We start from the raw sequence: 23,971 nt of genomic DNA on the forward strand, positions 1-23,971 counted from the left end.
AATTTCATTAAGGTTATCATATTTAATCTGACTCTATTGCACTACATTCTTCTATGAAACTTTCCTATATTTTGGAATGATGGATTGTATTGTAGTCAAATTTTACATCTCCATTTTATTCACTTTACTATATTAGGGTTATTTGGCTTAGTTCTTCAATACTTTTAATCATGGCCTATACTCGTTTTGGAACTTGTTCAATGATATTAATAGCTTACATTGATTCAAATTGGGTTAGTGAAATTCATAACTCTTAGCTCCTATGTTTACATAAATTTTTGTGTTCTCTTGGGTTTTTATATGTGAACATTATATAGCAATATTTGCTATAGAAGCAGAATATGTTATAGTTAGTATGGCCACTCAAGAAATCATATAACTTCATAAATTACTTATGACTTCAAACATCCTTTATTACTCCCTAAATCTTTATATTGTGATAATCAATTTATTATTGTTTTGCCAAATATTTAAATTTTCACTCAACTTTTAAATATATTAATACACATACTATTACTATATTCATTTTGAAGTATGAAAGAAGGATGCCATTATGGCATTAGTTACTACACAAGATATAATGGCTAGTCATTTTACAAAGTCTCTTTTGTTATTTTTATTTTTGATTTATATATGGTTTTTTCTGGTATGATATTTTAAATTAGTTTTTAGTTATTAATTATGTGGGTTTGGCTACAATGTTAGCCATCAGATTGGTTTCAATATTTTTTTTTATATCAACTAGGTTTTCAGGCTAATCAAATATACAGATTTTTATATTTCATTTCCATACACTCTATATTATATTTTTAAAGAGAAAATATAAAGAAAATATAAATTTGTGCTCATAAAAGGTGCTTGATAACTCCTTCAAAACAAAAAGCTATCAAGTGTAAATGGGTTTTAAGGTTCTTTTGATAAGTTTAAAGCTCGGTTAGCTGCAAAAGGATATTTGTAAGTTGTTAGTGTTGATTTTCAATATATATTATTTCCAACTAAAGATTAATCTGGACTTACAGATATAGACTAGATACTAACAAAAACCTGTTATTATCAATCACATCGGAAGAAAATAGGGTATAGCCAAAGGAAGTAATATTCAATGGATCATTCATGCATTAGGTAGCAATCAAGAAGGAATAGGAACTTTTCCGAGAATAATCTCACTTGTATTGACTTGTCGGTCCTTGAGAAATCTTCTCGAAAGCTCTTGCAGTGGAACTGAATCTTCTTTTTGGTGGACTGAAAGCGTGTTCTTTCGTAATAAAGTCTTCCAAAGGTGAGCTACTCCTTTTGATTTCTACAGTGTTTCTTCATTGCAAAGCAAGTGGCTATGGCGAGCGGATCCGAGACTACTCTTGCTAAGCTGCGTGATGGACGATCTCTTGCTTACATCGAGTATGGCATTGAAAGAAAACTGGCCACTCACAAAGTGATCGTCATCCATGGACTTGCGAGTTCTCGGCACCATCGTCTCCCTTGCTCAGAGGTTCTTTTCCTAAGTTTCCTATCAATCTCTCAGGGCTTTGTGTTTCTCTGTTTGTCCAGAAAGTTGTCAAGGAGCTCGGAGTTTGTTTGGTCGGATTCGACAGGGCTGGCTATGGAGAGAGTGATCCAAATCCACAGCGTTCGATCAGATCTGATGTCTCGGATATCGAAGAGCTAGCAGATCATCTGCAGCTTGGTGACAAGTTCTACATTGTAGCCACTTCCATCGGCGGCTACTCTGCTTGGGGATGCCTCAAGTACATACCGCACAGGTTCTATCCTCTAGATTTTTCTCCGAGTCTTCTGAGAGTTTTTGTACTTTCCAGAATTGCTGGAGTCTCGATGATCGCTCCAGCAGTGAACTTCTGGTGGCCAGGCTTGCCACAAGATCTGTCAAAGCAAGCACTTAGCTCTCGAGTGCTTTTGGATAGCTTGATCTTGAATGCAGTCCATCATACTCCATGGCTTCTCAACTGGTGGAGCTTTCCATCCGGTCCTATGCATCTCGACGAGGTAGACATCAAAATCCTCACGGAATCTCCAATCATAAAGGTGAGAACTTTTGCTACAAAACATTCCAATCCATATGGCCATTTCGTTTTTCTTCTCAGGAGATAAGTTTGCAACCTACACAGCGATCTCATCGTCAATCTCTCAACAAAGACATGCTCCTCCAATTTGGAAAGTGGGAGTTTGATCCGCTCGAGCTCGAGGAGCCCGGAGATTTTCGCGTCTCGATCTGGCAAGGCGATCGAGACTATCCAGTCCCAGTGGAGCTGCAGCGATTCGTCCACCAAAAGCTTCCATGGATCGACTATCACGAAATCGCGGGCGTCGGCCACTTGTTCGTGCTTGTTCCAGGCTATGGAGACGAGATCATCTCCAATCTCGTGCTCCCTCGCGAAAACTAAACGATTTAAAAATTTAAATTAACTTTCGCGCTCTAGTTTGAGTGTTCTTACTATTTCTCTAGGTCTAGAGTAGAGAGCTCGGCTATGGCGGCAGATCTTCTCGCTTCAGTCGGAGGTATGTGCATTTCAATCCCATCCAGGAATCGCGATCCAGTAGCTTCTCAGGTCCCTGGCCGACAGTGGTGGCGCTAGCCGCTGGAATTATCATACCCTGGATCTACTTGCTGCTCAAGCCGCCGCCGCCCAAGATCTGTGGAACGCGGCGCGGCCCTCCCATCACGGCTCCTCGAATCCGACTTCGCGATGGCCGATACATGGCTTACAAGGAGCAAGGAGTTCCAAAGGATCTGGCCAAGCACAAGGTGATCTTTGTGCATCCATTCTCGGGATCTCGGCACAGCTTGTTGCAAATCTCACAGGTACGCAAGCTACATTTTTGCTAGCGGGGAAGGCTCTTGAAATTCTTCGTGCTTCTTTGCTTTCTGGTGGCCATGAACGAACATACGCAACTATCACAGGAAGTTTTGGAGGGACTAAGTGTGTATATGGTAGCTTTCGACAGGGCTGGCTATGGCGAGAGCGATCCATTCCCAGAGAGAAGCGTCAAGAGTGAAGCTCTGGATATCCAGGAGCTCGCGGACCAGCTCCAGCTCGGGCAGAAGTTCTACGTTGTTGGGCTTTCCATGGGAGGATATCCGTGCTGGGCTTGTCTCAAGCATATACCACACAGGTAAGTAGTTCTATCGCATCGATAGAGATCGATCTAAGTTCTTCCTTGTTTGGTTTTCTAGGCTGGCTGGAGTTGCTATGATGGCTCCAGTGGTGAATTACTGGTGGCCTGGTGCTAGCAAGGAGATCTCTGGCGAGGCCTTCTCCTCGCGGCCCCTGGGTGACAAGATAACTCTCCGGATCGCTCACTACGCGCCATGGTTGATGCATACCTGGTCCAAGCAAACTTTTCTTCCATCGTTCCTGAATGGCATCGGCAAGGAGAAGTTCATGAACAAGATGGACCTGGAGATCACAGCAGCCAGGAAGAACGCTGGAATTCCTGTAAGTTATTGGGATCACTTTGATTGACTTAGAACTTACTCTCGGTTTTTCTAGCATCAAGAGACCGCGATCCAGCAGGGAACATCCGAGTCACTGCACAGAGATCTCGCCGTGGGGTTTGGAAAATGGGATTTCTTCCTCGCAAACGCCGGCGTTCCAGTTCACGTATTCCAAGGCGACGAAGACAATCTAGTTCCAGTGAGTATCCAGAGACACGTCGCGGAGAAACTTCCATGGATCAACTATCACGAGCTCCCTGGCGTTGGACACTTGCTGGATTTCGTTCCAGGATTAAACGACAAGGTTCTTACAACACTTTTAGCTTCGTGATCGTTTATAAGTTTCGTGTAAACAAAGACTATGAGGAACACTAGACTATTCCGTCCAAGGCTTGCGCGGGGTGGAATCATCCTCCACTAAACAAAAGCTTGGATCCACCTTTCTCATTTCTTTGAGGCCAAGCTCGTAGATCTCCCGGGAATTGGTCTTCGATTCAAGGTAGAGTTTCTCCATAGCTTCCACCAGCGTCAACTTTTTCCTCCAGCCGTTACAGTCTTCCATACACTTGAGAATTATCCCCAAGGCACGAACAAGGTTGTTCTTCCTCCTCATCTCATACACTTTCGCAACATCTGTGATCACCTCGTCCTCGTTGTAGATTCGCTCGTAAACTTTGAGCAAATTCCTTTCTTCTCCAATACGGGCGTTTGCCTTTGTATCATCCACCAGGATTGCCCTCTCCATACAAAGGCCCTCCACACGACCCTCGAGAATCTTAGCTTTGGGAGGAATATCCGTCACCACCCCGAGCTTGGACAAGGCATGTCCAAATCTCTCCCTGGCAATCGAATCAAGCCTGGAAACCAGCTCCATGCTTCTCTGTACGTGGCCCAAGCTATAGAAATGGATCCAAACACTGGGCATCTTGTCCAGAGCCACTAGAAACTCGAGAGCTCCATGAGCAAACTGGTAAGAAAGCTCCCCCATTACAAATGGCCCTCTTGGATAGAGTAGTGTTTCGTCGATGTCGACGAACACATCCACCCTCTTGGGTCGCCAAATCTTCCAGAGTATATCCATGTCAACCCGCAAAGCCCTAACCCTAATTTTATAGCGTAGCGAAACCTAAATATAATTAAAGGTAAAATTAAAAGGTAACCCACTCCACCTCATCATCCAGATCATCATGTCTATCTCTCTCTCTCTCTCTCTCTGTGTCTCTGCCTCATGACAAGTGGATGATCGTACCTCCGTTCCTTGATTCTGGCATCTCGCATTTTTTGGAATGATCTTCGCCTCTCGGGATCGCGGGATCCATACCACAGTTGCGTCCAGCTACTGCGGGAGAGCAGCAGCGCCAGAGCTTTGCTCGCCGGGAAGCGTGTGCACGAATTCATCCAGGAAAGAAGATGGAGCCACGATCGATTGCTGGGGAATCTCCTTGTCCAGATGTATGGAGCTTGCGGCTGCGTGGAGGAGGCCAAGGCTGTGTTCGAGGGGATTCACGGGAGGAACGTTTTCTCGTGGAATCTCATGCTTCTGGCATATACCCAGAATGGGTATTTTCTGGGTGTAAGAAAAGCATTCGACCAGATGCCCAGCTGGGACGTTGTCTCTTGGAGCACTTTGGTGACGTTTTTCTGCCAAACAGGTGACATTCATTCAGCAAAGAATGCATTCGATTGCACACCTCAGAAAGAACTTTTGTCGTGGAACACTTTACTTGCAGCAAATGCCCGAAATGGGCAAATACAAGACGTGCAAGAGATCTTTGTTCGAATGCCCGCACACAGCCTAGCTTCGTGGAACTCAATAATCACTCTTGTCTCGGACAGCGCGAACGCTAAATATGCAAGCTATATATTTGCGGCAATGCCCAGTCGAGACGAAATTTCCTGGAATTCTATGCTTTCTGTATATACCCAAGCCGGGCATATAGACTCGGCAAAAGAGCTCTTTGATTTTTTCCCTGCATGGAACTTGAGGGCTTGGAACGCGATGATCACAGCTTACGCTCAGATTCCTGCTTGCTCCCATGATTCGAGATTGATCTTTGAGAGCAGTCCGCAGCGAGACTCCGTGTCGTGGAACGGATTGATCCGAGCTCTTGCATACGATCACGTTGCTCGGCAGGCCGTGTTTGATGCAATGCCACAGCGAGACGTTGTTTCGTGGACCTCCATGGTCCAGGCGAGCTTGGATCAAGGCTTGTTTGATCCTGCTAGAGAGCTCTTTGATGCTATGCCTTCCAAGAATGTTGTGACTTGGACGATGGTAGTCACTGCGTTTGCGGAGGAGCTTCTGGATCGAGCGGAGTGGATCTTCTACCGGATGCCGCAGCACAACTTAGTGACTTGGAATGTGATGCTCGCGGGTTTCGCACAGAACGGGAAAGTTGACAATGCCAAACTCATGTTTGAGAGTCTTCCAGCGAGAGATACTGTTTCGTGGAACACGATGATGAGCTCGTACAATGCCACTGGTGGGTTTCTGGAGGAATCGAGGGACTTGTTTTTCCGGATTCCTCGCAGGGACGTCGTTTCCTGGAACTTGATCCTTGTCGCTCTCGTCCTAAATGATGATCTTCCTGGTTCAAGAACGGTGTTTGATTTGATGCCTCGAAGAGATGTCGTGAGCTGGAAGATCTTGATCCAGGCTTATGCTCAAGAGGGCGATATGGATCGAGCGAGAAGCTTGTTGGAGAGCGGGATTTATGCTCTTGGTTCATCCAGTGGACTGACTTGGTCTATCTTGCTTCGAGGATACAGCTCCAATGGCTTGAGTATTGAAGCATTCGAGCTCTTGAAGAGGATGGACTTGGAAGGTGTCAAGCTCGTTAGCAGTTCTTACACTGCTCTTCTTGACGCTTGCTCGGGCCCTGTGTTCTTGGAACTCGGCAAAAAAACTCACGCTAGAGTTTTGTTCTCGGGACTTGACAAAGATCTCTGCGTGGTGAGCTCGCTCATTGTGATGTACGGGAAGTGTGGAAGCTTGCATGACGCGATGACGACGTACAGCCGGCTTGATCGACCAGACGTGGTTTGCTCCAACTCGATGATCACAGCTTACATCCACAGTAATCGCATGGCAGAAGCTCGGGGCATCGTCGAGAGTATGGTTGATCCGAGCGTGGAGAGCTGGAACATACTCCTCCACGGCTATGGCCAGAACGGAAATCTCGAAGAGGCAAAGCTTTTGTTTGACAAGCTTCCCGAGCGTGATGCTATGTCGTGGAGCTCGATCTTGTGTGCGTACGTAGCAGCCGGTCTTGGAGCCGAGGCTTTGATGATCTTCCGAGAGATGGACTTGGAAGGCTTCAGGCCTGGCACGAAATCCTTGGTCGCTGTTCTAGAGGCCTGTGGCTCTCTCCTGGGTGATCTTGCTCACTGCAAGATCGTCCACTCGAGCATAGCCGAGGCTGGATTGGATCGGCTCAAGGGCGTGGAGACCTCGATCATCAGCATGTACTCGAGGTGTGGAAGCCTACGAGTTGCGAGAGAGATCTTTGACAAGCGCCCTCAAGAGCTTCGAGCTCGCTGGAGCTCGATGATCGCCGGCTACGCTCAAAACGGCCATGCGCGCGAAGCTCTCGATCTATTCAAGCAAATGCTGCTCGACGGAGTGGAGCCAAACTCGATCACGCTCGTCTCGATCATCTCCGCGTGTAGCCACACCGGAGCCCTGGGAGATGGTCTCCGCTGCTTCGGAAGCTTGAGGCAAGACTTCAACATCGTTGCCTCGGATGATATCTACAAGTGCGTGGTGGACGTTCTGGGACGAGCCGGGATGCTGAGCGAGGCCGAGGAGTTCATCTCTGCGATGATGCCATTCGAAGCCGATAGCTGCACTTGGATGAGCTTGCTGGGGAGCTGTAGAAGCCATGGCGATGTCAGGAGAGGCCAAAAGATCGCGGCTATGGAGTTTGAAGCTTGGTCGCCAACTTCTTCCACCTTTGTGCTTCTTTCCAACTTGTGCGTCGCTGGGAAAAGTTTATAGTTTGCTGGAGTTTCCAATTGGAAAGGTAGAACCACTGACATCTATTATGACGGAAATAACGCTCCATGAAGAACGTTCTAAAAATCTCCACCACTTGGTTTGGTGAAGACCACGGGAGAGAGAGCTATTATGTTGTCGATTTAGCTGGATACCAAAAGCAATAGCAAGCCTCACCATTTTATTTGAAAATGAGAAGAGAAAACTTGTTGATCTCAGCTACAAGCTTTTTACTGACTAGCAAAGAGTCATCAACATATAGACATAGAATCATCTCCCACTTTCTCATAAACTTTATTCAAGCTTGTTTTAATCCATTCTTCCAGGCTCCTTGCCTAAAACTTGATAGCCCTTAGACTCTATCTAGAGTTTTTCCTCAAGATCTACAGCTGTTTTATATATTGCTCCACTTGGTTGAATAAATTCATATTTCACCTCGTCCTCATTGTCATAAACTTTGAAAAGATTCCTCTCTTCTCCCACAAAATTTCATCCACTAGGGTTACGAGTCACCAATGTAAGAAAGTTCAAAAGATGTGTTAACCTAATCCTAGCAAAGCCAAACCTATATTAAAAGGTGACGATATTTGTGTGAAGCTTCAAACAATGACACGCGGTAAATTCTCATTCACTCTTTTAATTTTATCTTTGACCCCGTCCTTTTTCTTTTGAGAGGCAGGCTTTCGCGAGCTCAGTCACGGATCCCTTGGCGACGATTCAGCTGGGCCGAAAAGCTTCTCTAGTCCCGGGCAAGCACAGCGCGATAGGTGTGCTCGATCAATCGCTCGCTCCATCGCTCAATCGCGCGCTCTCCGTGCGATTGATTGATGGGTTCTTCTTGCGATGGCGGAGGCGGAGGAGGAGGAGAAGTGAGCTGCTGTAGATCGCCCAAATCGCCCGGCTTGTTCCTCGTGACAGGGATCAAATCCAAGCAGATGCTCGTCTCGCTGCTCGCGATCGTTTGTGGCCTCCTGCTGCTGCTCAAGAACCCATCCTTGCTCGAATCCGAGCGCTGGCGACCGGGTAAGCGCGTAGCTTTTTACCATGCTTCACATTGCCATCCCTGGATCGATCGAGAGCCTTTTTGCTCTCGATCTTCCTTCCAGCGATGGTCCAACTCACCGATCTTGTGGGCTTGTTTGTTTTGCTGGAGCAGTCATTTTCCAACAGGACCATCACCTGGACCTCGGCAGTGGTACGTACGTTCATGTTCTTCGTTGTCTTCTCTTTAAAACCCTTTTTCTTCTTGTCCTTCTTCCTCTCCCTCTTTGTATTTTAATGGCGCAGCTTTAAAGAATGACCGAGCCGTTCCCATCGCGGCTTCACACAGCTCACACTCCACGAACTTTGGAATCTCCCCATCTATCGACGATGACACCACCAACACAAGTAAGCTCTCAAAGTTATAGAAACTATAAGCGATAACTTTGATCTCGCAGATGGCAGTGGTGATCGCTGCGATTTCTCGCGTGGGCGATGGGTTTTCGACGAGACAAAGCCGCGCTACACTGGCCACCACTGCCGGGCATGGCTTTCCAAGCCATGGATGTGTAGATTGGATCGACATCACAACTTAAGTTACGAGAGCTACCGCTGGCAGCCGCGCGGATGTGACTTGCCAGGCTTTGATTCCACACAGCTCCTCCACAGGTCAGTACACAATCATTTCCTCCACTTCGCTCGCCCACGGGTACCGCGCGGTACCGCACGCTAGTGCGCATCACATTTTACCGTGCTGTACCGCGCGGTGTGCCGTGCTAACGGGGCCGTGTCTAGATTGAGGAACAAGACGATAGCGTTCGTGGGCGATTCGCTGGGGCGGCAGCAGTACCAGTCGATGATTTGTATGCTGGTGGGCGACGCTTCCATGCCCAAGATCACGGACGTTTCGATCGAGTATGGGCTGGTGGCCAAGGGCGAGGGCGCGCAACGATTCGCCGCCACCAACACGACGGTCCTCTTCCACTGGTCGGCGTCGCTGGGCGATCCGCAGCCCCTCGAGGCCGGGCTATGGGCGCTCCACCTCGATCGAGCGCCGGGGTTTCTCGCCAGGAACGCGCAGAGATTGGATGTGGTGATCGTCAACACTGGTCACCACTGGAACCGGGGAAAGATCCGCGCGAACAACTGGGTCCTCCATGTCAATGGCAAGGTCGCGAATTTGCGAGTGGATGCCGCGAGGAGGATCGCGCTGACGAGCGCGGCGCGGTGGCTGGGCGTGCAGCGGGAGAGGATCCGGGGATTCGTGAGGAGCTTGTCGCCCAGGCACTTCCGGGGCGGGGACTGGAACTCTGGCGGGCGATGTGATGGGATTCGAGAGATCGAGGAGGAGGAAGAGCTTGGCGGGGATTTGATCGCCCAGGAGGCCGTGAGGAGCACGAATGGAGCAGTGACGCTGCTGGAGATTAGCAATCTCTCCAGGACGAGGGGCGAGGCTCACATCTCCTCGGCATTCGTTGGATCGTCCTCTTCTTCGTCTTCATCCTCTCCCAGGCAGCAGGATTGCTTGCACTGGTGCTTGCCCGGCGTCCCCGATACTTGGAACGAGCTCTTGTTCGCCCATCTCATCGATGATCGTGCCTCTTGATTCTTTTCACGCTGGGATATCGCAGTTTTCCTCGCAGATGGAATGATCTGTGCCTCTTGAGCTCGCGGATCCGTGGGGAATCTCTTTTTCCGGATGGGTGTATGGATCTTGCGGCTGCGTGGAAGAGGCCGAGGCCTTTTCTCGTGCCTTTAGAGCGATCACGTTGCCCGCGTTTGATGCGCTCACGGATTGTTTTTGGAATGCCCAGGAAAAATCAAATGCAACTAACATTGCCCAGTGGAGACGATATTTCTTGGAATTCTGTAGTTGCTGCAACCGGGTATATGGACCCGGCAAAATCACTCTTTGATTTCTTTGGGAGTTGAGGGCTTGACGATCACACCAAGCTCCTCTCATCTCATCGTATTTGCCGCAATCGAAAGCACACACGAAGAAGATTTGTCTTGTGATTTACGTTCCTGAGAACATTCTCTCAGGAAAGAGGGCATATGCCAAAAGCATGAGAAAATGCCTGGGCCCTTTGGTTCCATCTGGGGCTCTGGATTGAGAATCAGTGAGAGAACGTGCAATTCTGTAGCTCCGTACTTTTGTTCCATCCCTTGGCTCAAAATGCTTTTGTTTTTTGCGAAGTGGTGAATCAGGATCCAGCTGAAATTTGGGACGCTCAGATGTGTCGGGTGACGCACAAGTAAAACCAAACTGGCATATCAACCATGCGAGCTTTTCGATCAACCTGGACTGCAAAATGGACTGCAGAAGCGCCCACAGCAACTCAACGCCGTTGAGCAAAACTGTTTGGACAAGAACACCATCGTCAATTGCCTTGAGCACTGTGTCCATGTTGAGAACTGGAGTTATGCCATTAGGCCTTGTGCCCTCGTGTCAAAGAGTATATGTCGAGCACAAGCTCTCTCAGCACTTCTTCATGCTCGTGTATGCACAGAGAACCCTCTGCCTTAGAGAAAACTACGTCCCAGTCAGAACCATACTTCGAGAGCATCGACCTCCTGTTTTCTTTGCTTACGTCCCACTTAAGAGGTGCTTAGGACCTATAAGCCTCGCCAACGGTGGTAGACCGCACAGACAGAAGATCCACAGCCAAGAGTCCCTTGCATTGGCGCCGCAGATCAAATCCGATACAGTTGCTGCACCGAAAGCCACAGCCTGGATGCATCGTCCACTAACCATATCACCCGTTTCCCTGCGTGAAGCAATACGTCTGCCACTCTATTCCACCCGGATGATGGTGCCTTGAGCTCGCCATCACTTCCCTTCACCAATTCATCCAGTAACAGAGCGAAAAACTCCCGTGCCGTTTCTAGCTCCATCTTGTTTGCGTACTTGACGTGCATATTCTCAAGATTACCAGGTAACCCCTCGTCAGCTCCTGACGAAGTGCTTTGAGCAAAGTCGTCTTTCCGGATTGCCAAGCTCCTGTCAGCGTAAATTGTTGACAAGATCATCCAGATGAGGCCACGGAACGTAGTAATGTGCCGATAGATACAATGCACTTCCAGAAAAGAAATCCTGTCTTTGCGTTCGCGAGCTTCTCCCCCATACGATTTAGCCAAACACTTGGGAACCTTTTTATTTTACTAATGTTTTTCTTTCACCGCCTTCGATATCGCAGCTATTGGTTCCGGGAAGCGCGCAGCTTTGCTATGATCTAGTGGCTGCTTGGGAGGAGCATTGCCTTGACCACGGACGAGCTGGTTTCTTTTGATATTAAAAGAGGTTTTCTCGTGGAACACTTTACTTGCAACGGTGGGCAAGTTTATCACTGGCAACGATGGTAAAATCTTGCCTCAAGCTCCCAAAGTAGTGCAGCCCATCGGCTAGGAGACATGAACGAGCCAAGCGTGATCAAGTTACCTTTGCGATGCAATTCTGGCCGATAGTGTCAGGCAAACTCGAAAACATAATAGCAGCTGATGGGTCGCTTGTATTCATGCTGCATAAGCTCCTCAAACCACTGGTGTGCTTCCACAAAATGAAGCAGCCCAATGTAATTTGCTTCAACTGTAAAAGCCAAAACTCACATTATTCATTTAGATTAATCTCATATTTATACTTAATAAATATGTTATAATTTCTAAACTTTTTAAGCACCTCTTAATATATTCTAGTTTATTCTAGATTGGATTTGTGGCCATAAATAATCATAATCATATAAACTAAGTTTCCATACTGTTATTTCTTTGATCTAATGTATCAAAATAGTTTTTATGGAAATTAAATCAATTAAAAAAATAAATTTAGGTTTGAAAAAAATAAAAATTTGTATATATTATGCATGCTAGTGTAATCTTGTAAAAGTGAGAATTAAAAAACATCTATAAAATCATCACATCATTTAATAGATGATCTTTAATGCAAAAGCAAATATTCTCATTAAGCTTCACCATAAACAAGGCCCAAGGACTTTGAGATTTATAGATAACACATTTTTCTAACATTTTATAGACATTTGGTCATAAAATCTTAATCTCATTAGATGATGTGCTGCAATTTTAACCCTAGATAACAAATCAAGATTGAGGAGATTAGTATACTTTTACTTAAATTAGTCAATTTTCACATTAGAAAGACTATCTAAAGGATTTGGAGAGGGAATAGAACATGAAGGAAACACAATTAAAAAGATAAAAGCAATGGAAGTAAAGGTAAAAACAAAAAGATGAAACCTCAAAATTATATTTAGCATTTTTGTGCTATAATGAATCCATACCAAAGATAAAGTTAAAAATTTGACTTGGCACTATTCACGAGGAGTGGATCTCATGCTCGAGATCATCTACATACATAACTAAGTTTGCTCATTCTATGTATAGCTGTTGCTATAATATAGATTAACTTTACCACAAAAATTAAGATTGAAAAATAACCACTAAATGAACTTCTTGTGAATATGACTATTAGTATCAAAAGTTATTTGTTGGCAAAAAAATTTCAGATATTCATTTTTTACTACTGTAATAGTAGGAGGCTGGTATTTCTCAACCCTTTATTAATCTTTAATTAAACTAGTTGAGAAATTGGTCATCCTCTATACATTTGGACCAAATAAACATAATATAAGAACTCTTATATGTTTTTTATTGTACTCGGATTGGGATGAGAAACTCATATATTGGTTTGTATTTACTACTGTTGGAAACCTTTATAATAATAAGCCTAGTTCCTCTATAGCTTACTATGTTTATTAGACATTCTCACTATGTGTTAATCTTGTTTTGGTCTTAATAGCTATTTATGAAATTTACAAGTTAAAACTTATAGAATATAGAGAATATCCTAAATATAATGGTGGTATTTCCTCATAATCTAACACCATTCTATATAGCATGTTTATCTTTGTTTCATATTTGGCTTAAGTTTAAGCTTAAACTCTATACCATGCTAGCTGATGAAGTACTCAAATCCTTGCATTAAGCCACTAGTATGTTAAAATAATGCTAAACACTATTTAGCTCTGTTTAAAGCTACCTTTTATCTCCACCTAAAATACAGAAATGTGTATATTTAATTAGCCTAAGAACACTGGTTTATATATAGAAACAAGTGGCCCAAATTAAAATCAATCTAATGGATATCAAAATCTTACTGTGCTAATATTAGTATACTGCATTGTGCAATTCTACATATCATCCTCCTTAACCCAGCATTTATTCTACTTTTAGTAAGAATGGATTGAAGGGAAGATTAAAAGATTTAGCATCTACTTTTACACTTATAATATGACCTTTCTCAAATGTGGCAAAGAATCAAGGTGATCCATGGGAACCCCACACTATTTCTAGCCATCAATGCCTTGTCTTAGAATGTATTAAGCAAGATAATAATTGGCAAAGATGTTCCACATGAGTTATGATAGCATTACACTTGAGGCACATTATTGATTTGGGATCTAACATAGATGATCTTGGGTTACTTGATAAAAAAATATTCTAAATAGAAACACCAATGCTAAAATGTTATTACTATCACTTAGTGACTTATGTTGTATTATTAATTAAAATTTAAATAATAATATTTAACATATTAATATTATTTATTTCTAAGATTTAAAAAAACTAAATATTATTTTAAGTGTAACAATTTTTAAAAAATTATATCTGTAAATAATTAACTCAATTACACTTATAAAAGACTCATCTTCAATGTTACTGAATTAACTTGAATGAATATATAAAATCTCAAAATCTTTTGAATAGAATAAACACTTATTTTCTGGACTTCAATGCATTGTCATAAATGCCATACCTTATAACTTCTAGAACTTCTGAAGACTTCATGAACCTTATAAAAGGGTCATATTGCTTATATATGAGTAGAGGTATGGACATTATGGATGGAATAGACATATTAAATCTAGACAAAGACATGAAGACTATTATTCCTTCTAACTTCATAAAGTTTACGATTTGAAGGATTTAATGAAGGGGCAGATTATTTTAGGAGCAAAATAAGCTTTCCTCATTATTAGTATTTTGCCATCTTACTTTTGCTCTACTTTAGCAATTTCCTTTTCTATATCACTAGTGGCATAATCATCTCTTGAGCTCAAGTCTACTATCCTATTATATGCATCCCTACAAGTTATATAAATTAGAGATTTCTCATGTATCCCAAAAGCAAACTCTTGTATCAGTAGTTGTAAGGACATATTTTCCTTAATAGCCATATACAATCTACATTTGATGATCTCATATAACCATCCTTTCATAAATATCTTTTCAATCCCTCTAACATTTTTTATTGTTATGACAAAAACATAAAAAAAACATTGATGACACAATGATAGAGGGATTGGCCCATGAATATCCTAAATAGGTATATATTAAAATTTTGATATAACATTCTTATTTATTTGTAAATATTTGAATGTCAAGTGGCATTAATTTCTCAATTTATCATTTTGTATAGCTTTCTTATTTGGCTATAACATTCAATCCAATTCCTTCTTACAAGTTGTAACACTAATAATGGCTATACATTTAATCTTTCTCTATAATGCAATAGAGTAGTTATAATCCAAATATTTATAATGTTTGTAGTGGTGATATTAGCATACTATAAACAACCAAAAGAACAACTTGAAAGAGCATCCATTAGAGATTAAATATAAAAGGAAAGAGCCCATAAGTAAAAGTGCAACCTTTTTTTCTATTAGTTAAAGGTCTTGGGATATTTAGAGTTAATTGTAATTGGATTTAAGTAGTTATGGGCTTTCTGAAATTTAGGAGTTTACATTTGGTATCAAATAATACTTAGATTTTTTTTAATAATCCATCACCCCTTCTTGATTGCTATAAATTGCTATGAATACCTTTTGAATTTGTTTGTAGAATGGAGTCTGGGGCTAGCATAATTATAAATTTTAGGAAAATACTAGTGGATATATATATTAAATTTCATAGTATAGAATACTATTACGATATTTTATTCAATATTATAATAGCAAGCTCATATTTAGTTACATAGCTGCTTATATAGATGAAACTGTCACAATAGGGTATTTTGCATAAATGATTTAAAATTTATTTGGGTTTTTCTTTCCAAAATTATAATTTAATTTAGTCTTTAATCTCTCAACTCAACATTTTCTATCTTTTTGTGGTTTTGACCAAAATTAATTTCTTCAAAAAGCTTCTCTCTATCTATCATCAAAATTGATTTCTTGATTGATAGAATTAAAATAAACCAAAATAAAAAAGAATTTGTCTTAAAATATCTTTTAAAAAAATTAATAGTACAACAATAATTTATCTTTTACATTTTTATTGTTTGTTTCTGACATATGTATATATCTATATAAAATGTATCAATAAGTTTTGTATAATTTTATGGTTTTTGATTTATTATTAATCTAGAACCAATAAGTCTATTATAAAGATAATTTTATGTTAAAGTGGTTTATAGATATGATAAAAAAGAAGAAAGTAAAATTACAATAAATCTGTCTCATAATATTTAAGATATTTATTTTTGATTATTTATAAAAAGATTTGATAATGGTGACATGTATTTTCAGAATAAAATCTAATAAAAAATTTATATATGAATAAAAATGAGTTAAATTTAAGATATAAACTTTGAAAACTTTTATTATTTTAAAGACTTTAATGTAATTTTGTAGCATACATCTACACATGTATGATAGTTTTTAAATTAGAAGCTATTTAATGTTTTCATAGTACTTAAAATTAATATATATAATTTGACCACTCCATAAAATCATAGTTGGATTTTAAACCTTTATAAATTAAAAACTTTAGTTTACTTTAAATTTAAAATATTTGTTGTTGTGAGTGCTTGGAAAATGGAAAGGGAATATAGAAAATGTGCATATCAATTAGCCCAAAAACCGTAGCTAATATACAGGAGTGAGTGGTCCAGATTGAAACCAATTTGATGGCTACCAAAATCCCACTACGCTAATATTAGTATACAGCATCGTAGCCATACACTTGGCCCTCACATCATCCCCTCCTCTTGGAATAATGGAAGACCATCAGGGTTCTCTTGTAGATGGGCTAGGATCTGGTGGAACGTCAGGAGGAGGCATCGACGGATCTGTAGGTGGTATTAAGTGCTCTTGATCCCTTTGTATGAAGCATTTTAACCGTTGCACATGCACAATCTCTGGAGGATCGGCCTACTGGACGTCATGCCAAACCTCATAAACTTGTGGTCCAACTTGCTGCAACACTTAATACGATCCTTTCCACTGCGCAAGGAGCCCCTTAGATAAACGACGTACAGTAAGATGGGGAAAACAAACTAACACCAAATCATCCACTTTGTACTCCGCAGGTGGACGATGATGGGAGTTATACTGCCGTTGTTGTCCCACTTATACACGGCCTAAGTGTTCGGCAGACTTCGCTCGGACAAGTGGAAGGATGGTCATCAAATGCTGATCCCACGACCTAGCATCAGTAGCTCGTGGCAATCGCGAAGGTAAACCTAGCTCCGTTGGTAATATTGGATCATGACCATATAGGAGTTTATATGGTGAAGCATCAACAGAACTCTACACCCTTGTGACATATGCATACCGAAGAGATGGCAAATAACCATCCCAATCCGAATGCTGAAAGTTCACATACTTCGCAATCATCCCCTTGAATGTCCGAACGAGCGGTTCCACCAGACCGTCTAATTGTGGATGATAAGCACTCATGAAAGTGTGGCGTATCCCCAACCGAGACGTCAAAACATGAAATGCCTCAGCCATAAATGCAGGACCATTATCTGAAAGAATCTGCTCTGGACAAGAATGCTGGAACACCACTCAATTGAGGAGGAAGTATTTAACAGTAGTTGCAGAAGCACTAGCAAGAGCACCAACTTCCACCCAACGAGTCAAGTAGTCAGAAGCAACAATAACATCATTGCTAGTAGTCGACCGTGGAAAAGGTCCCATAAGATCAAATGCCACCAACTCAAATGAACGGGAAACTAAAATTGACTCTAACCATCCTTCCACAGCCTGAGGGAGAGTATTACGAGCTTGGCACCAAACACAGCTATGCACATACCAGATAATATCACGTCACATCTCCGGCCAATAGAAAGACCTATGTAGCTTCTTGGTTACATGACGATGTCCCATATGCCCATCTAGAATAGGAGAATCATGGTAGGTATGGAGAAAACGCGGAATAAAGATAAAAGGCACCACTAGTCGTAAATGATCATTAGGATCCATCCCCACAAAATAAAGAAGGCCGTCTTCAAGGCGATATTGAGAATGTAAATGCTGGAAAGGCAAGTCATCAGCAAGTGATACAAAATTCTCAAACCCATCTCGAAGCCTTTGAATCCACAACTCAATCTTTTGAGCCTCGCGAACCTCATCAAGAGAAGGTAGATCTTGCTCTGCACCTTGTAGACACTGAACATCAAATACAACAACTGCCGGCGGTACAGAATCCTCGTCTAGAAAATCCACAGAGGCTGAAATAACAGGCTCATCAGAAACATGAGAAGAGAATGAAGAAGGAAGAGGAGCTCGAGAAAGGGCATCAACATCAGCCAAAGAACTCCCTAGGTAATGAACAACATCAAAATCATATATTTGAAGCTTTAAAGCCCATCAAGCAGTACGATCAACCAAGTTTTTCCGCTTCAATAATGAAGTAACAACAGCATGATCACCTTCAAGTAATGTCTGAGAACCGTGTAGATATGCATGAAATTTCTCAAAACCCCAAACTGCTACTAAACACTCCTTCTCTGTTATGGAGTAGTTCATTTCGGCTGGTTGTAATGTACGGCTTATATATGGCACACTCAAGCTCTCTTGCATCAACACACCTCCAAGACCAATGTCAGAAGCATCCACGCACAAAATAAAAGGTCGAGTGTAGTCAGGATATGCCAAAACTGGAGGAGTCATCAATAGCTCTTTGAGATCCACAAATGCCCACTCACAATCTGGAGACCAGATGAAAGATGATGTTGATGACTTCAGCAATGCTCGCAACGGTGCAGTGCGATCAGAAAGATGATCCACAAAACAACCGAGATACTGCACCTTGCCCAATAAGCGCTGCACATCATTCACACACTTCGGAGTAGGGAACTTTAGAACAGCCATAAGCGCTGCACATCATTCACACACTTTGGAGTAGGGAACTTTAGAACAGCCATAAATTTGTCAGGATCAACTTGCAAACCCTCACGAAAAATACGATACCCAAGATAAATTGTGTCCTTGGACCCAAATATGCACTTCGACCGCTTCAGCTTTAGAATACTCCTTCATGAGCCAGTCAACCATTGCAACACAAAGATTTTGGAGGGATCTAAAAAGGGAAGAGCAAAACAAGATGGAAACATAGGAGGAAATAGTGGAGAAAAAAAAGTAATAGAAGCAAAGGTAGAAGTAGAGGGACGAAGAGGGATGGAAATAAGAAGAATGGATGAAACATAAAGAAGGGGGAAAAGCTTTAAAGTCACACTTGGCATGATTGTGCTACAACTAATCCATACCAAGGATGAGGTCAAAAGCTTGACTTGGCACTACCCGCAATAACTGCAACTAAAGTTCGAGATCACCCATACGCACAACTAGGTCCGCCTCATCCCGTACACATGCATGTGTACGGCTGTTGCCATAAAGAATGAAAACTAGTTCCGCCTCACGATACAAGTGTAGACGGCAACGTGTAGCAACAGGTTGAGCAATAGAAGATAAACTCAAACTTATATCAACCAACACAGATAGAATAATAGGAGACCTTTTGTTATAAAAACGAGTTTGCAAAGTAAACACTGGATGAACTGGTGTCGAGTGAACCCCTTGATGATACTCCCGAAAGAAAGATGGAAGGTTCACTGACTTATTCGAGCAAGGTCCCTCCGTTACTCGCGCGACTCTTTGTTTCCCGGATGCATCTTGGTGTCCAAACCTTCCACTGCAACATCACCAACAGGACGTTGCTAATGCCAAGGTCTCCACCCAGGAAATGGAGGTTGCCAATCCGGAAAACGCTGACAATGCCGATAAGTATGACTAACTTCGTCACACGCCCAACAACGAACATCACGGCCATGACCACGTTCTTGCCCTTGTCCTTGGACTCGAGCAGCAGTAGCATCAACCTCCATTGGAACAAGACCATCACCTATAGGAAGAGGAGTTGAAGGACGTGTAGTGAGAAGTTGAAGAGGCGATGTCTCATAACATTGTGCCAAGCAAAGAGCATTGTCAAGGGTGGCAGGAGCAAGTGCATGCACAAGTCCGACAAGATCTTGACAAAGTGCTGGCCACAACATTCCTAGCTTGATCTGCTCCAACATATTTGGCTCCACACGAAGTAAAAGACTTCGGAAACGAACACCAAATTGCATCACCGACTTAGATGGCCCTTAGCGAAGATGATGCAATTGTTGAAAAGCATCATCACAGTTATTGGCATGTCAGAAGGCGCGTTTGAAGACATTCGGAAGAACACTCCAATCCCCGCAAGTGGCTGTGCCCAAACCGTTATACCATTGCAATGCTGTCCGTTGGAGACACGTGGGAAACTCATGCAAACGTCGAGCATCATCCCAAAAATGATATGCAGTAATCACCATGAAGTGATCGAACCAATAGTACACATCATCCCTAGGATTCCCACGAAAGAACTCCAGCCAAACGCGAAGATTGGCACCAAAAGCAAGAGGAGTTGTACCATATGCCGTGAACGCTGCCATCAACTGAGTTTGGTTGTTTAATTGCAAGCACATAGCATTAAGCAATTGTACCAACTACTGGCCCAGAGTCAAAGGAGGAGATTGCTTATCTGCCATGGAGACAAATGAAAAAGAAAGAGCAAAAGAAGAGAAATGACAAAAAGCTAGAAGGAAATGGTAGATCTAGACAATGCAAAAATCTAAATCTAAACTAAAATCTTGAAAGGAAAGAACTAAAGAAAAGAAATGGAAAATGCTAGATCTAGACAATGCAAAAGCTAGATCTAAACCAAAATCCTAAATCCAAGCACTTATCAGGGACAATCAAAGGTGCCCCTCACCTCCACCAATGTGAGTGCTTGGAAAATAGAAAGGAAATATAGAAAATATATATATCAATTAACCCAAAAACCCTAGCTTATATACAGGATTGAGTGGTCTAGATTGAAACCAATCCAACAGCTACCAAAATCCCATTACGCTAATATTAGTATATGGTATCTTAGCTATACACTTAGCCCTCATATTGCATAGAATATTATATTTTTCTTTAAAATTTTTTATTTAACCAGTATTGATTTATATAAGAAGCTAAATATTAAATTATTTATGTAGATTTTTTTTTGGATAATTTTTTTTTTCCAAAATACTGAAATCTAAGCTTTGAAAATTACTGATATTTTCTAGAAAAATATTTTTACTCCAATTTTTATGTCTATACTTTTTATTATTAAAATTTAGTTGCTTTCATAAAATCCATTTAAGAATTTCATTTAAGTCTAAACTCATATGACTTGCATACTTTGCATACATCGATAAAATTATTATTATGTTTTAATAAAGATTTTTTATTTTTCTGCATAATATCTTTTATTTTGTTCTAATCGCCATTATATTGTTAAATAACTATATAGTTTAATTTAATTTTCATATAATAAAATTATTCTTTAAAGTACTCTTCAATGCTTTAATATATGTAAAAGTTATTTTTGATTTGGCATTGTCCTTTATGTTTTTAATCAAAATTAAAACTAATAAAATTAAAAGTTTTATAGTAACTAATAAAAATTAAATTATTATAAAATTAAGATAATGGTCATATTTTCTGTTTCTACAATATATAGTTGGTGTTTTTCAGCAGATCCAAAATGTCGTCTCGTAGTTTATGAAGGTTGAACCTCATGGTATAAAATATTTTATATAGCATCATGGAAATAGTTTAAATAATTTAAAAATATTTTTATACCTTCTTTGAAGGGAATAATTTATTATTTCAATTATAAATTCTAAATATTGTTATGCATATATCATGTTTCATAATAATTTCTTTTACCACTGTTACATATTGAAAAACTATTAAAGATTAATTACAACTCATTTTAAGCAATCCTATTAAAATATAACTAAAGTAAAATTTTACTAAAATATTAATAATTGAATTTTTTTCTTTTTATGTTTTATTGTTTACTTGGGCAAACCTATTTGTAATGAATATACCTAGAATATTCTTGGATATTCTAGGATATTTTTGTGGTTATTCATTTAGATTAATTTCATATTTATAATTTATAAATATGTTTATAATTTATAAACTTTTCTAACCACTTTGTATCATCATGAGTGGTTTTTGGAGCATGAGCCAAAGAAACCATGTAATATATAATGCATTGGTTGGGTTCTATGTCTAGAATGGCAATTGCAAGGGAGCTCTCAAAGTTCCACTACCAAGGCCCTCAATCCAGCCACCATCATGAAGCAAAGAATCTGGAGCTCTAAGGCTGGATGGACGAGGCAACCAATGATTCACATGGAAGGAAGAATGAAAAAGAGGAGGAGCACTCATAGGGGCTTCCCAACCTCAATTGCAACAAGCATGAAGTATTGAAACCAGCTCGGGGATTTGAGTAGGGTCCCCTTGAGATCAATCACAATGCTATCATCATTCCTAGCCATTGCATTCTCCATTGGCTCCAATAGATTGCTCTTGTCCCTGGGAAGCATCAAGAAAAACATATTTGGATTAGTGAATTGATTGAGGATTGCCTCTCCTTGGAGGTTTGAGCTGAGAGCCATGATCCAGGATCAGAAACCCACAACGGCAATATTGATTAATTGCCCAAAATCAATCAATCAACCTAGAACGCATCCATGGATGGAGCTTAGATCTTCCTCTATATTGCTCCCTATTATGTGAGTGGGTAGTGGGTAGAAAACAAAGATCAGTGGAGGAGGGAAAGTCTTTTCAAAGAGGAGTCATTGGGAGGAAATTGAGGCTCAATTGATGGACGGTGACCAAACCTTGAGCTTTGGAAGAAACCATGACATAAATGTTGGGCTTTGACTTGGACACACAAGTCTATGCAAATGACAATCTTTCTATTCCTATTCCTTCCTCTTTTTTAAAGTGACAGACAAAGGGAGATTGTAGCAGTTGAGGAGTGGAGTCAGGCTGCTTCTAGTTTCAGCTTGGACAATGATGAGAAGTATTTAGCGAGGATGTTTACAATGAGGAGAGTTAGTGCACAAAAAGGTTGAAAAGGTTGAAAATATTTGTCACCTGCAGAATTGGTTTATTGTCTACCCTAAGTTTAGCAAGTTGATGGACAACAGAAGCACCATGGCAAATTGATTTAATAGATTTACAAGAAGAAAAAATAGCTAACAAAACAATTATACAAGTTCTAAATACAAGATCTATTACTGCACATCAAGAAGATATAAAGAGTGATTCACAATTATTAACATCAGATATAATATGTATGCAAGAAGTAAGAACACAAAAACATGAGGATTTATATTTTAAAAAATAAAAATCATATATACATGAACAACCCCCACATATAGCAATATTGCATACAAATGACTATAAATCAGAAATAGTAGAACATTTAAAAACAAAAACAATGGCAATGTCATATGTATCACTAGAAAGTTTTTTTAAAAAAAATTATAGATAATAAATTTACATAGAAAACCTGGAAAAAATATACAAATATTCATTAAAAAAACTACAAAAATATATACAGAAAATAGATATAAAAAACCAGTAATAATTACAGTAGATTTTAATATTGACTACTAAAAAGAAGAAGCAAAACCACTTCAAACAACAATGGAGAAAGAAGGATACATACAAATAATATAACATAATACACATAATAATAAATTAATAAAGAATATATGGATAAAAGATATAATATGTACAAAAGCAGGAATAGCACCTGCATATTAGACATATCATAACAAATTATATATCCTAATAAAAGATATTTAAAAACAAAAGCAAACCAAGAATTGCTACAATGCAACACACAGCAGTTTTATTTGTTAATATACCTCTTATAAAGTTTTGAATACTAATTAAATGAGAACAAAATGGGGGAATTGTATTCATATAAAAAATTATTGATAATTAGTTTTTTTTAAGAAATTAATTTTTTAAGTAGGCAAAGAAATGGTGGAGAAGTTTATATCTATTTTATTTATGTTATGGATATAAATCCTTTAAGGTTTTTGAACCTTCATTATCCAAATGATAAAAAAAACCTAATCTTTATAACTAAATGTGACACATTTTAAAACTTTATAATAATTTTGCATTTATAATTTAAAAATTAAATCAGATAAATTTTGCTACATTTATTCATTTGAGTCTTAATTGTATTTAAATGATGATGAATGTGAAATCTCTCTAAGGGAGATAATTTTTTTTTCAAAATGTTTAACAATTTACATAAATGCCATCTTTTTCTTTTATGAGAAAATGTATGATATAGTGGTAAAATGTTAT

The 23,971-nt window shown here is 40.4% G+C and overlaps 4 protein-coding genes across 4 annotated transcripts; all 4 read left to right on the top strand.

Annotated features, from left to right (window-relative positions):
- Positions 1 to 1,197: 1,197 nt before the first annotated feature.
- LOC112348340 lies at positions 1,198 to 2,422 on the top strand. Its single transcript, XM_024680674.1, has 5 exons — positions 1,198 to 1,279; positions 1,329 to 1,489; positions 1,549 to 1,760; positions 1,815 to 2,040; positions 2,100 to 2,422. The coding sequence occupies exons 2-5, from the start codon at positions 1,334 to 1,336 to the stop codon at positions 2,397 to 2,399; spliced, it is 894 nt and encodes a 297-aa protein (XP_024536442.1). The 5' UTR covers positions 1,198 to 1,279; positions 1,329 to 1,333; the 3' UTR covers positions 2,400 to 2,422.
- Positions 2,423 to 2,452: 30 nt separating this feature from the next.
- LOC9645477 lies at positions 2,453 to 3,898 on the top strand. Its single transcript, XM_002975575.2, has 5 exons — positions 2,453 to 2,514; positions 2,565 to 2,818; positions 2,918 to 3,129; positions 3,191 to 3,452; positions 3,507 to 3,898. Exons 1-5 carry the CDS (start codon positions 2,484 to 2,486, stop codon positions 3,780 to 3,782), a joined length of 1,035 nt encoding a protein of 344 aa, XP_002975621.2. The 5' UTR covers positions 2,453 to 2,483; the 3' UTR covers positions 3,783 to 3,898.
- A 1,003-nt stretch (positions 3,899 to 4,901) lies between these two features.
- LOC9630578 (pentatricopeptide repeat-containing protein At1g62260, mitochondrial) lies at positions 4,902 to 7,448 on the top strand. Its single transcript, XM_002975576.2, has one exon. The coding sequence runs from the start codon at positions 4,902 to 4,904 to the stop codon at positions 7,446 to 7,448; it is 2,547 nt and encodes an 848-aa protein (XP_002975622.2).
- A 592-nt stretch (positions 7,449 to 8,040) lies between these two features.
- Positions 8,041 to 10,281, top strand: LOC9630579 (protein trichome birefringence-like 14). Its single transcript, XM_002975577.2, has 5 exons — positions 8,041 to 8,468; positions 8,602 to 8,640; positions 8,733 to 8,834; positions 8,885 to 9,095; positions 9,222 to 10,281. Exons 1-5 carry the CDS (start codon positions 8,273 to 8,275, stop codon positions 10,030 to 10,032), a joined length of 1,359 nt encoding a protein of 452 aa, XP_002975623.2. The 5' UTR covers positions 8,041 to 8,272; the 3' UTR covers positions 10,033 to 10,281.
- The last annotated feature ends 13,690 nt before the right edge of the window (positions 10,282 to 23,971 follow it).

Source organism: Selaginella moellendorffii, unplaced genomic scaffold, assembly GCF_000143415.4.
Source record: "Selaginella moellendorffii unplaced genomic scaffold, v1.0 SELMOscaffold_28, whole genome shotgun sequence".
Taxonomy (NCBI): domain Eukaryota; kingdom Viridiplantae; phylum Streptophyta; class Lycopodiopsida; order Selaginellales; family Selaginellaceae; genus Selaginella; species Selaginella moellendorffii.